This window comes from Kogia breviceps, chromosome 19 (genome assembly GCF_026419965.1).
Source record: "Kogia breviceps isolate mKogBre1 chromosome 19, mKogBre1 haplotype 1, whole genome shotgun sequence".
Classification (NCBI taxonomy): Eukaryota; Metazoa; Chordata; class Mammalia; order Artiodactyla; family Physeteridae; genus Kogia; species Kogia breviceps.
Window position 1 is genome coordinate 33,133,585 of NC_081328.1, and position 14,642 is coordinate 33,148,226.

The 14,642-nt window shown below is 37.1% G+C and overlaps 1 protein-coding gene across 1 annotated transcript in view; it reads right to left on the reverse strand.

Annotated features, from left to right (window-relative positions):
• LOC131746460 (leucine-rich repeat-containing protein 37A3-like) overlaps positions 1 to 14,642 on the reverse strand; it is a 69,571-nt gene that overhangs the window by 14,514 nt on the left and 40,415 nt on the right. Inside the window, 2 exon segments of the mRNA XM_067021542.1 lie at positions 10,300 to 10,374; positions 10,922 to 10,993. Of these exon segments, the coding sequence (XP_066877643.1) occupies positions 10,300 to 10,374; positions 10,922 to 10,993 (147 nt within the window).

Here is a 14,642-nt window from a genome sequence, read left to right on the forward strand (position 1 = left end):
ACAATGGAGAGATATGGAAGATACCACCTTAATCAAGTGATCAAACTTAGCACTGGGCCACCTGAAGTGATGAGGTATGAAGAATACATTACCTATATAGTATTCTTCCCCAAAATGTTTACTTTGAATCTAATGAGGAAACAGACAAATCCAGAGTGTGGGGCAATTTACAAGACAACTGGCTTACAACCTTCAAAAATGCCAATCTCATAAAAGACCAAAAGAAAAATATAGCAGGGAAATGTTCTACATTAAAGGAAACAAAGACATGACATGCAATGCCTAATCTTTAATTGGACCCTGTATCAAAACAAAACAGACTTAAAGCATGTTATTGGTTTCTGGCCATGATGAAGTAACAAGGACCAATTTAACCTCCCACCTAAAACAATGAAAAAATCAGAACATATGAAACAACAGTTTTCAAGAAACTGGACCTCAGGCAATAAAGTCCAGTGATGCCCAGGAGATGGGAAATAAAAGAAGTGATCCCTATAATTGCCCAAATTTACTTCTCTGAGAGAGTTTCCAGGTCATGGTACAGGGAAGAGAAGTCTAGGTAGAGACTGGTGGACTCCCTGACTGAGGAAATGGAGCTGAGAGTCTGGGAAAACCAAGATAACTAGAGTTCACAAAGCAGAATATCAGAGAGCAAGGAAGTGCACAAAGAACTCTGGAGATACGCAGAGGGATCACTTGAGAATTCAACAAAGTATTGGTCACTACATTTGTGTAAGCAATTACTTGATGCAAGGAAAAGAACCACATGAAAGGATTAACAGTAAGAATAACTGGATATCACACAAGGTTGTAGGAATAGTACCTGTTCCTACAAGTCAGACAGGAAAACCTCATGATACTCAGAAAGGACTTGTCTCAGTAGTTGCAAATAATGAGCTCCAGACAAAATAAAGCCTACTTGGACTCCTACCCAATGAATATTAAAAGCTAGACCTAAAAGAATAAAATTGTTTTGACTAACTTAATTTCACCCAAAACAAAGCCCAAGCATTTTACAGGAATATGAATATATGTAGCACACAATAAACTAATACTCACAATATCAGGGATCATATGAAAAACTGCCAAGTATGCAAAGAAGTAGGAAAATATGACCCATACTGAGGAGAAAAGGCAAACAATCAAAATTAACCCATAATCTACACAGATGTTAGAATTGGCAGAAAAGAACATTTTATATTATTATTATAATTATATATTTTATATATATTATATATTATAATATATGTATATTATATATGAAGAAAAGTTATTATAACTGTATTTCATATGTTAAAAAACCCAGACTATACACTGAAAATGCTAAGTACAGGCATGGAAAATGTAAAACCGACCCAAACTGAGGTTCTAGAGATTAAAAACAATTTCTAAATGAAAAAGACATTGAATGAGGTTAATGGCAGATTAGACACTACAGAAGAAAGGTTCAGTGAACATTAAGGCATAGTAATAGAAATTATCCAAAATGAAACAAAAAGAGTAACAAAACAAAACAACAACAAAAATGAATAGATCATCAGTGAGTTTTGCAACAACTTCAAGTGGCCTAATACATATGTACTTGGAGTCCATGAAGGAAAGGAGAAAGACAAAACTTTGAAGAAATAATAGCCAAAATTTTTCCAAATTGGTAAACACTATAAACCCAGAAACTCAAGAAGATCAATGAACTTTAAGCATAAGAAACATGGAAAAAACTACAGCAAGGCACAAAAAATAATCAAATTGCTCAAAACCAACAATAAAGAGAAAAATTTAAAAGCAGCCAGAGGAAAAAACTATACACTACATAAAGAAGAACAAACATAACAATGACAGCAGAATTCTTGTTGGAAACAATGTAAACAAGAACTCAGTGGAATAACATCTTTAAAGTAGTGAACTGAATTGTATCAAGCTAGAATTCTATACCAAGATCTGTCAAAACAAAAGCAAAATAAAGGCTATCTCAGACATACAAACACTAAAAGAATTCATTACTAATAGACTGTCACTATAAGAAATGTTAAAATAAGTATTTTTAAGCAGAAGGAAAATGACACCAAATTGGAATATGGATCTACACAAAAGATTAAGAATACTGGAACTGGGACTTCCCTGGTGGTTCAGTGGTTAAGAATCTGCCTGCCAATGCAGGGGACACGGGTTCGATCCCTGGTCTGGGAAGATCCCACATGCCGCGGAGCAACTAAGCCCGTACGCCTCAACTACTGAGCCTGCACTCTAGAGCCTGTGCTCTGCAACAAGAGAAGCCATCCAATGAGAAGCTGGTGTACCACAATGAAGAGTAGCCCCTGCTCACCCCAACCTGAGAAAGCCCATGCGAAGCAACAAAGACCCAATGCAGCAAAAAAAGTAAATTTTAAAAAATACTTAAAAAGATTTTTTAAAAATTTTAGTCATTCAATATATGTCTCAGAACACAATGGAATTAAACTAGAAATTAACCAATCTGAAAAATCTCCTAATAGTTGAAAACTAAACAACACACTTCTGAGTAACTTTGTGGTCAAAGAAGAAATCAAAAGGGAAATCAGGGGCTTCCCTGGTGGCGCAGTGGTTGAGAGTCCGCCTGCCAATGCAGGGGACGCGGGTTCGTGCCCCGGTCCGGGAAGATCCCACATGCCGCAGAGTGACTGGGCCCGTGAGCCATGGCCGCTGAGCCTGCGCGTCCGGAGCCTGTGCTCCGCAACGGGAGAGGCCACGACAGTGAGAGGCCCGCGTACCGCAAAAAAAAAAAAAAAAAAAAAGGGAAATCAGAAACTATTTTGAACTCAGTGAAACTGAAAAACATTACATGTCAACATGTGTGATACTGCTAACGCTGTACTCAGCTTCCTCAACTTCCACCTTAAACTGGAAAAATGAGAGCAAATTAATCACAGATAAGAGAAGAAAGAACACAATAAAGATCAAAGTAGAAAGAAATAAAATGGAAAACAGAAAAATACTATAGATATTAAAAGGATACTAAGAGAATATTATAGAATACTTTATACCAATAAAGTCAAGATGAAATGGACAAATTCCTTGAAAGACATGCAATACTAAAATTTATTCAAGAATAAAGATATTAAAGAAACTGGATGTGCAGTTTAAAACCTTCCAACAAAGAAAGCTTCAAGTCCACGTGGCTTAACTGATAAATTCTACCAAACATTTAAGGAATAAAATAATGCGAATTCTACAGAAACTCTACCAGAAAGTTGAAGAGAAGGGAATACTTCCTAACTTATTTATAAGGCCAACTTTCACCGTATCAAGATTAGACAATGTCATTACAAGAAAACTATAGACCAATATCTCTCATCAACACAAAGGCAAAAATTCTTAACAAAGTTTTAGCATATCAAATCTAGTAATATGTAAAAAGACAATACATCATGACCAAGTGGGGTTTATCTCAAGAATGAAAGGTTGGTTTAATATTTGAAAATCAATTTACCCAACTTAGTACACTAAAAAAGAAAAATCAGGATGTCTCTGTTGGGGCACGGGTTAAGAATCCACCTGCCCATGCAGAGGACATGGGTTTGAGCCCTGGTCTGGGAATACCCACATGCCACGGAGCAACTAAGCCCGTGCACCACAACTACTGAGCCAGACAAACCATATACAGAAATGAACTCAAACTGGTTCAAAGATCTAAATGTAAAACGTAAAACTATAAAACTTCTAGAACAAAACAGGTGAGAATTTTATGACCTTGAGTTCAGCAAGATTTCTTAGCTACAAGACCAAAAGCATAATCCATAAAAGAAAAAAATATATAAATTAGACACCATCAAAATTAAGAATTTCTGCCCTGCAAAAGACACTCCTGAGAGAATGAAAAGATGAGTCACAGGATAGGAGAAAATACTTAGCAAGTTACATATTGGATAAAGGACTAATTTCCAGAATATATAAAGAACTCTCAAAACTCCAGAAAAATATAAATGATTCAAAGATATACAGATGGAAAATAAGCATATGAAAAAGATGTTTCACATGATTAATTATCAGGGATGCTACAGTGACATACAACTACACACCTATTAAACTATCTAAAATTAAAAATACTGAGCATAGCTAGTGTTGGCCGCAACGGGAAGAAAATGCAACTCTCATACACTGCTGGTAGAGATGTAAAATGATCGAACCAGTATGGAAGATAGGTTTTTTTTAAACACTTAAACATCTACTTACCAATGATCTAGCCATTCTACTTGCAGGTATATTACCCAAGAGAAATGGAAGTATACATCCATACAAAGACTTATACACAAATATTCATAGAAACTTTATCTGAAATAGACAAAGACTGAAACAACTCAAATGTCCATCTATGGTGAATAGATAAATTGTGGTACTTCCATATAATGGAATACTATTCAGCAATAAACAGAAATGAATTACTGATATCAACAACAATATGGATGAAGATTAAAATAATCATGCTGGGAGAGAGAGAGAGAAGATGGCAGAAGACTAAGACACAGAGATCACCTTCCTCCCCACAGATACATCAGAAATACATCTACACGTGGAACTCCTCCTAGAGAACACCCACTGAATGCTGGCAGAAAACCTCAATCCTTCCAAAAGGCAAGGAACTCCCCACGTACCTGGGTAGAGCAAAAGAAAAAAGAATAAACAGAGACAAAAGAATAGGGACAGGACCTGCACAAATGGGAGGGAGCAGTGAAGGAGGAAAGGTTTCCACACCCTAGAAGGCTCTTCACGGGCGGAGACTGCAGGTGGCAGAGGGGGAAGTTTCAGAGCCATGGAGGAGAGCGCAGTAACAGGGGTGTGGAGGGCAAGTGGAGAGATTCCCGCAGAGGATCGGTGCCATCCAGCACTCACCAGCCCGAGAGGCTTGTCTGCTCACCAGCTAACACCTATCCTTCTCAAACTCTTCCAAAAGATAGCAGAGGGAGGACACTCCCAAACTCATTCTATGAGGCCACCATCACCCTGATACCAAAACCAAACAAAGACATCACAAATAAAAAAATCTACAGGCCAATATCAGTGATGAACATAGATGCAAAAATCCTCAACAAAATACTAGCAAACAGAATCCAACAGTTCATTAAAAGGATCATACACCATGATCAAGTGGGTTTTATCCCAGGAATGCAAGAATTCTTCAATATACGCAAATCAATCAACGTGATACACCATATCAACAAACTGAAGGAGAAAAACCATATGATCATCTCAATAGATGCAGAAAAAGCTTTTGACAAAATTCAACGCCCATTTATGATAAAAACCCTGCAGAAAGTAGGCACAGAGGGAGCTTTTCTCAACATAATAAAGGCCATATATGACAAACCCACAGCCAACATCGTCCTCAATGGTGAAAAACTGAAACCATTTCCACTAAGATCAAGAACAAGACAAGGTTGCCCACGCTCACCATTCTTATTCAACATAGCTTTGGAAGATCTAGCCACAGCATTCAGAGAAGAAAAAGAAATAAAAGGAATCCAAATCGAAAAAGAAGTAAAGCTGTCACTGTTGGCAGATGACATGATACTATACATACAGAATCCTAAAGATGCTACCAGAAAACTACTAGAGCTAATCAATGAATTTGGTAAAGTAGCAGGATTCAAAATTAATGCACAGAAATCTCTGGCATTGTTTTGCACTAATGATGAAAAGTCTGAAAGTGAAATTAAGAAAACACTCCCATTTACCACTGCAACAAAAAGAATAAAATATCTAGGAATAAACCTACCTAAGGAGACAAAAGACCTGTATGCAGAAAATTATAAGATACTGACAAAAGAAATTAAAGATGATACAAATAGATGAAGAGATAGACCATGTTCTTGGATTGGAAGAATCAACAATGTTAAAATGACTCTACTACCCAAAGCAGTCTATAGATTGAATGCAATTCCTATCAAACTACCACTGGCATTTTTCACAGAACTAGAACAAAAAATTTCACAATTTGTATGGAAATACAAAAGACCCTGAATAGCAAACGCAATCTTGAGAACGAAAAATGAAGCTGGAGGAATCAGGCTCCCTGACTTCATACTATACTACAAAGCTACAGTAATCAAGACAGTATGGTACTGGCACAAAAACAGAAATATAGATCAATGGAACAAGATAGAAAGCCAGATATAAATCCACGCATATATGGTCACCTTATTTTTGATAAAGGAGGCAAGAATATACAGTGGAGAAAAGACAGCCTCTTCAATAAGTGGTGCTGGGAAAACTGGACAGGTACAGGTAAAAGTATGAAATTAGAACACTCCCTAACATCATACACAAAAATAAACTCATAATGGATTAAAGACCTAAATATAAGGCCAGACACTACCAAACTCTTACAGGAAAACATAAGTAGGATACTCTATGACATAAATCATAGCAAGATCCTTTTTGACCCACCTCCTAGAGAAATGGAAATAAAAACAAAAATAAACAAATGGACCTAATGAAACTTAAAAGGTTTTGCACAGCAAAGGATACCATAAGCAAGACCAAAAGACAACTCTCAGAATGGGAGAAAATATTTGCAAATGAAGCAACTGACAAAGGATTAATATCCAAAATTTATAAGCAATTCATGCAGCTCAATAACAAAAAAAACAAATAACCCAATCCAAAAATGGGCAGAAGACCTAAATAGACATTTCTCCAAAGATATACAGATTGCCAACAAACACATGAAGAATGCTCAATATCATTAATCATTAGAGAAATGCAAATTAAAACTACAATGAGATATCATCTCACACCGGTCAGAATAGCCATAATCAAAAAATCTAGAAACAATAAATGCTGGAGGGATTCCCTGGTGGCGCAGTGGTTGAGAGTCCGCCTGCCGATGCAGGGGACACGGGTTCGTGCCCCGGTCCGGGAGGATCCCACATGCCGCGGAGCGGCTGGGCCCTTGAGCCATGGCCATTGAGCCTGCGCGTCTAGAGCCTGTGCTCCGCAGCGGGAGAGGCCACAGCAGTGAGAGGCCCGCGTACCACAAAAAATAAAAATAAAAAAAAATTAAAAAAATAAATGCTGGAGAGGGTGTAGAGAAAAGGGAACACTCTTGCACTGTTGGTGGGAATGTAAATTGATACAGACACTATGGAGAACAGTATGGAGGTTCCTTAAAAAACTACAAAGAGAACTACCATACAACCCAGCAATCCCACTACTGGGCATATACCCTGAGAAAACCATAATTCAAAAAGAGTCATGTAGCAAAATGTTCATTGCAGCTCTACTTACAATAGCCAGGACATGGAAACAACCTAAGTGTCCATCAGCAGATGAATGGATAAAGAAAATGTGGCATATATATATACACAATGGAATATTACTCAGCCATAAAAAGACATGAAACTGAGTTATTTGTAGTGAGGTGGATGGACTTGGAGTCTGTCAAACACAGTGAAGTAAATCAGAAGGAGAAAAACAAATACCATGTGCTAACACATATATATGGAATCTAAGAAAAAAAAATGTCATGAAGAGACTAGGGGTAGGAAGGGAATAAAACACAGACCTACTAGAGCATGGAATTGAGGATATGGGGAGGGGGAAAGGTAAGCTGTGACGAAGTGAGAGAGTGGCATGGACATATATCCGCTACCAAAAGTAGGGTGGATAGCTCGTGGCAAGCAGCCGCATGGCACAGGAAGATCAGCTAGGTGGTTTGTGACCACCTAGAGGGGTGGGATAGGGAGGGTGGGAGGGAGGGAGACGCAAGAGGGAAGAGATATGGGAACATATGTATATGTATAACTGATTCACTTTGTTGTAAAGCAGAAACTAATACACCTTTGTAAAGCAATTATACTGCAATAAAGTTGTTAAAAATAATTAAAATAATCATGCTGAGTTAGAAAACAGTTAGAAAAAAGTATACACTGTATGACTCCATTTACATAAAATTCTAGAAAATGCCAACAGAAAGCAGATCAATGGTTGCATGGCGATTGGGAAGGGCAAGGAACGATGGGAAGGAAGAATTACAAAGAGACATTAAGAAACTTTCTGAGGTGATGGACATTTTGATTTTGGTGATGTCTTCATGGTGTGTATGTATGTGTGTGTGTGAACACAGATTATTGTATGTCAATTATACCTCAAAAAGCTGTTAAAAGAAACGATATTATATGAGAGAGACAATTGGGGAAAATTTGAATAGCAACTCTTTATTAGGTAATATTCTTGTGTAGGAATTTAATTTCTTCAATACTGTGTGTTAACATTATTGTAGTTACATAGGGAAATAATTTTTAATATCGAGAGAGGAGGGCATCTAGCTGACAAGAGAGGGATCACAATTGTGGCAGATGCTGTGGGAGGCTGAGGAAGATGAGGCTAGAGAAGTGACCAATGTGTGACGGCGTGGTGAAGACAGTCATTTGTCAGCTGACATGACAAAGATGGTTGGAACAGACTGCTAAATGCCGGGCCCTTTCCACATACTAATCTCATGCAATCCCCTCAACTAGCCTGGGCATAAAAGAAAGTTTCTATTAGCTTGCCATATTGCAAGGGGGATGGCACAATTTAAGGTGCAGTAAGTTGTGTAATAAACTGTCACAATAGGGTCCATGAAAGTTGACCCTTCCCTCACAACATATATGAAAACTAACTCAAAATGAATCATAGACTTAAATATAACTATACAACTTCTGGAAGAAAACATAGGAAAATCTTTGCGATTTCGGGTTAGACAATGAAGTCGCAGACAACGATTTCTTAGATAAGACACAAAAAAGCACAAACCATCTAAGAAAAATTGCTAAGGGACTTCCCTGGTGGTTAAGACTCCCAGTTCCCAATGCAGGGGGCCCGGTTTGATCCCCCGGTCAGGGAACTAGATCGCACATGCATGCCACAACTAAGAGTTCGCATGCCACAAATAAGAAGCCCATGAGCCGCAACTAAAGGGCCCATCTGCAGCAACTAAGACCCAGCACAAACTAAATAAATATGAAAAAAAAGAAAAATTGCTAAATTAGAGTTCATCAAAAATTTAAAACGTCTAGTCTTCAGAGACACCTTAATACAATGAAGATAAGTCACAACCTGGGAGAAGATATTTACTAAACCCATATCTGAGAGAAAGGAATATTTCCATTGCTTTTTATATAAAGCACTCTTAAAACTCAATATAAATATCCAATTAAAAAATGGATCTGAAGGGCTTCCCTGGAGGCACAGTGGTTGGTAGTCCGCCTGCCGATGCAGGGGACATGGGTTCGTGACCTGGTTTGGGAGAGTCCACATGCCGCGAAGCGGTTGGACCCGTGAGCCATGGCCGCTGAGCCTCTGTGTCCAGAACCTGTGCTCCACAGTGGGAGAGGCCACAGCAGTGAGAGGCCCGCGTACCGCAAAAAAAAAAAAAAAAAAAAAAAAGGATTTGAACAGACACTTCTTTTAAAAAGATATTTGCACATGAATAGACACTCAACATCATCAGCTATTAAACAAATGCAAAATGTGGCAAAAACCATGAGATGCAACTACACACCTACCAGAAATTCTAAAATTTTTTTTAAAAACAAATATAAGGATCAGGTGAAGATGTGGAGCAACTGCAACTCTCATAGACTGCTAGTGGGAAAGCAAAATGGCACAGGCACTTTAGAAAACAGTTTAGCAGGTTCTTAAAAAGTTAAATATGCACTTAGCATATGATGAAGCAATCCCACCCTTAGGTATTTTAACCCAAAGACATGAAAACATGCTCGCACAAAACATATGTTCACACACACATGTGAGTGTTATCAGAGGCTTTTTGTTCATAATAGCCAAACAATGAGAAACAACTCAAATGTTCATCAAATGATGAATGTGTAAACAAACTCTGTATCGACACAACTAGAATACTACTCAGCAATAAAAAGGAATGAACTACTGACAGGTGCAACAGAAGAGATGAATCTCCAAAGAGACTGGCTAAGTGAAAGAAGCCAAAAACAAAAGGCTACATACCATAAGTTATTCTGGAAAAGGCAACATTATATGGACAAAAATCAGATTGGTGGTTGCCAGGGGCTGGTAGTGGGAGGCAGTTGGATTGACTACAAAGGGACATGAGGGGTCTTTGGGGAGTACAGAAGTTTTCTTTACCTCAAATGTGGTGGTTGCTACAGAACTATCCGTTTGTCAAAACATATCACAATGTATATTTAAAAATAGTGAATTCTGTTAAATGAAAATTATACATAAATAAACCTGACTTAAGAAAATAACAAAACAAACCTAAAAAAAACAACTGAGTGAAAATAAATACAAGAAAAATCAATTTACAGTTTTTCCAATTCAAGGTTCATCATGAGGATGCTTTCAATTGTTCTAAGTGACACTTGTGTTGTTCCCATGTCTCTGAAGGAGAAGCCCAAACATGCATGATATAAATCCCAAAGACAAAAATTCTAAACTTAAAAAGATATTTAACATGTGATTACTTCAATTCTGGCTTCTTACTTGCCATAGATGATAATTCCAAAGAGGTCTTATTGAAGAAATTTAAATTTGCATCACCAAATTAATGACCTTGGTGCTGAACAGTACAATCATTTTCTATTATCCTAACTTCTCATTTTCGATTGCATCTACCTCTTTTGATCATTCTTTTTTTTAAAAAAAATAATGTAACCTTTATTCCTTTTTGCTTTCTGGGATAAATAATATTCCTACATGCATCTACATGTTCCATATATATATGTGTTCTTCAACACTGTTCTCGTTCTATGCTGGCTGTCTTACCCATATATATTTTTTCTTAATCCGTTTCTGTGCTAATAACTCTATTTTCAATAACCCAGTTAAAATCTAAACTATGACTTTTTAGCCAAAGTACTCAATCACTGACAAAAGTAAAACAGAGCAGAAATTATCTCATGAGCCATGAAACTGTTGCAATACTTACAAATATTTTAATGCTGGCAATTTAAAAAGATAAGAATCTTAAACTGTTGTCAAAGGATTACGACTGAGAATTCTGAAATATGGAATGGAATTAAAATTTCCTGCATTTTCAATTACTTCCATGAAAGCTTATATTCATTTTTTTGCTATGGAACTGGAAGGTTAAAAAAAATCATTTTCTGTCTTTACCTATAAATCACCCTTAGAATCTGTAAAACACTCTTTCATTGGGAACTACCCAGGTCTCTAGATGATAAAGTGGAGAAGAGAAACAAACAAATAGAACAAAAGTGGCTAGCAAAGAAAAAGTATGCCAAACAACTTTTCAGGTTAAAAACCCTCTAAGTTACTAAGCTGGTAGGAACCCTTTGCTCTGTAAAAAAGTACTATTTCTAGTGTCCTCCATAACTCAGTTTTCCTTACATCTCTACAAATTTTTTAAAATTTCATGATTTAAACTACCCAGTTAGGGCTTCCCTGGTGGTGCAGTGGTTGAAAGAACGCCTGCCGATGCAGGGGACACGGGTTCGTGCCCCAGTCCGGGAGGATCCCACATGCCGCAGAGCGGCTGGGCCCACGAGCCATGGCCGCTGATCCTGCGCGTCCAGAGCCTGTGTTCTGCAACAGGAGAGGCAACAACAGTGAGAGGCCCGCGTACCGCAAAAGAAAATAAAAAATTAAAAAATAAAAAATAAACTACCCAGTTAAAGACAAAAGTGGGGCTAATTCCTTGTTTCTGGAGCCAAAGTAGAAGAGATAAATCCAAGAGGAACTGGTAAAAACCATACTCTCATCACATAGTCCCATGTGTATTCTTATATCATAGTCTTTGTTACTGTGTATGTAATCACCTGTTTACTTGTCAGTCTCGTACATGGCCAGCAACTTGAGAGCAGGGACCACACTTTATTGTCATTATTACTCCTGTGCCTGACATAGTGCCTAATATTTACTAAGTATTTAATAAATTTTGCTGAATAAATAAACATTTTTTTTATGTATCAATAAAATAAACAAATTAATTTGGGGGAACAAAATTTTATTCCAAAATGCTGGAATAGACTTTCTTCTTAGTTCTTTCTTTGTTTTTTTTTCCTTAGTTCTTTAAAACAAATAAGGGGAAAAAATAAACCCAAAAGAAACAGGAAGAAAGAAAAGAATATCTGACTTTAGGTTAACTCTACTCAAGAATTATTAGCATATTTTTGCAGAATATTATAATTATCAAAACTAATATCTTTTGGGTTGCCAGTCATCTGTGATGAACATTTAACATTTAATCCTCACAGTACACTTATGTGATAGATATATTACCCCATTGTACAAATGAGGAAACTGAGGCACAAAGAAGTTATATAACTTGTCCTAAGTCATCAAGCTAGTAAGAAGCAGAGTTGGAATTTGAACTCAGTTCTGAATCTAAAGCCTGTGTTTAACCTGAATGAAAAAAAAAGGGGGCGGGGGTTTAAAACATCTGTTACTTTAACCTTAATTTTGAGAGCACTAAATATAGAAATACCTTTTCAAACTTCATCTACCCATCTGGGAAAGCCTCTATGAGAATTATATTTTCTCTTTTTTTTAATTTATTTTTTCTCTTTTTATTTTTTTTTCCTTAATCGTCTCACATGATAAATATTTAATTAGCCTATGGTCATTGAGACTTTAGAGATTGTAAAAAATATTTCAGGAAAATCAGTAAAAATGATGGAGGAAGGACATCTGAAAATTCATCCCTCCATACAAGCAACAATAACAGTAACAACAACAAAACTGGCAAAAATGGTCAGAATCAACTTTTTCTGAACTCTGGAAATTTAACCAACAGGACTGCAGCAAATTGGGGAGCAATTTATTCAAGGAAAACAAATTAATTTCTGTAAAAACAATGAGATCTCTGTTGCTTTAACTTGTCCATGACCTTTGCTCTCCATGCCAGTGGAAGCCTTGAAAAACAGCATGGACTGGGAGGTCCTTCAAAGCCTCATTCCCGAAGAACTGTCATTGTTTGACATGTCTGGTGGTCCCCTGGAAGACCTCACTTGAAAGCCTTGCCTTTGACCTGACTGAGAGCTGTCTAGTGAGAAAAGCCTCTCCTCAGGTGGCATTCCTGGAAAACATTTTCAAGCAAATATTTTAACATGGCGGTTGCATGAGGCAATGGATAACAGTCTGGGGCACAAAACAGCCCAACCGAAAAGCTTAAAAAGAAAAGCTGAGGAATGAGATGTCCACAGAGACTCTGAAATGTTCCAGTGTATTCCTGGGAAAATGGAAGACCACAAGACATATTCCTGGGAATCTAGGAAAATAACTGTTAGAATTAATAAATGAGTTTGGCAAGGTTGTAGGATACAAGATCAATATTATTACTACACACCAGTGATGAGTAATCCAAAAATGAAATTAAGAAAACAATTCCATGTGTAACAGCATCAAAAGAAATAAAATACTTAGGGAAAAATTTAACCAAGTAAGTGCAAGATTCACACTGAAAAGTACAAAACTGTTGAAAGAAATTGAAGAAGATCTAAATGGATTCATGGACTGAAAGATAATCTTACTAAAATTTCACTACTTCCCAAATCGACCTATGGTTCCATTGCAATTCCTATCAAAATCCAAGCTGACTTCTTTCCAGAAATTGCCAAGCTAATTCTAAAATTCATATGGCAAGTCAAGGAAACAGAATAACCAAAACAATGTTGGTAGAGAACAAAGCGGGAGGACTCACACATCCTGGTTTCAAAACTCACTTCAAAGCTACTGCAATCACAGTGTGGTACTGGAATAAAAACAGACATGTAAATCAATGGAACAGAAGTGACAGTACGGAAATAAACCCTCATATTTATGGGCTATTGATTTTCAACAAGGGTGCCAAAACAATTCAATGTGGAAAGAACAGTCTTTTCAAATGATGCTGGGACAACTGTACATCCACACACAAAATAATGAAGCTGGACTCCTACACGTCACACCATATATGAAAATTAACTCCAAATAGATCAAATATCCAAATGTAAGAGCTAAGGCTATACAACTCTTAGAAGAAAACACAGGAGTAAATCTTTATGAACTTGCATTAGACAACAGTTTCTTAGATAGGATACCAGAAGCACAAACAACCAACAGAAAAATAAATGAATGGGATTTTATAAAAATTAAAAAGTTTGTGCTTCAAAGGACACTATCAAGAAAGTGAAAAGGCATATAGAATGCAAGAAAATACTACAGGTGGGAAGAATAAGATGGAGTTGGGAGAAGAAAAGTATAGTAGTTGCTAGGTGTGACAATCTCAAAATTTTGAACTATTACAAATAAAACAGCCACCATAAATCATCTCAAAGGCAGACCCAAGGTTTTTTTTGTTTTTAATGTTTATACCTTTCAGAATCTGAGGAACTGCCAGGATTGTAGTACATAGCAAAAAGTGGTAACAACGCCCAGAAGTGTGTAAGCTTTTGTGTGTACATAGCTATCTAAAGGAAACCAGTGCTAGTTGACTGGGGGAACATTAGGGCGGCTCGGCGACCACAGCTCAATTTGCCTTCCTAGTGTGGACACACCTACCTCTTTGATATTCTGAACAAAGGGGTAAATAATTCAATAGGGATAAGGCTTTGACTTTCCTCTTATTCTCTCTTAGTGTTTATGTTCTTGGTATAATATTGATGTATTATCACAGACAAGCCAGCATGTGAATGTGCTGTGTCTGGTTA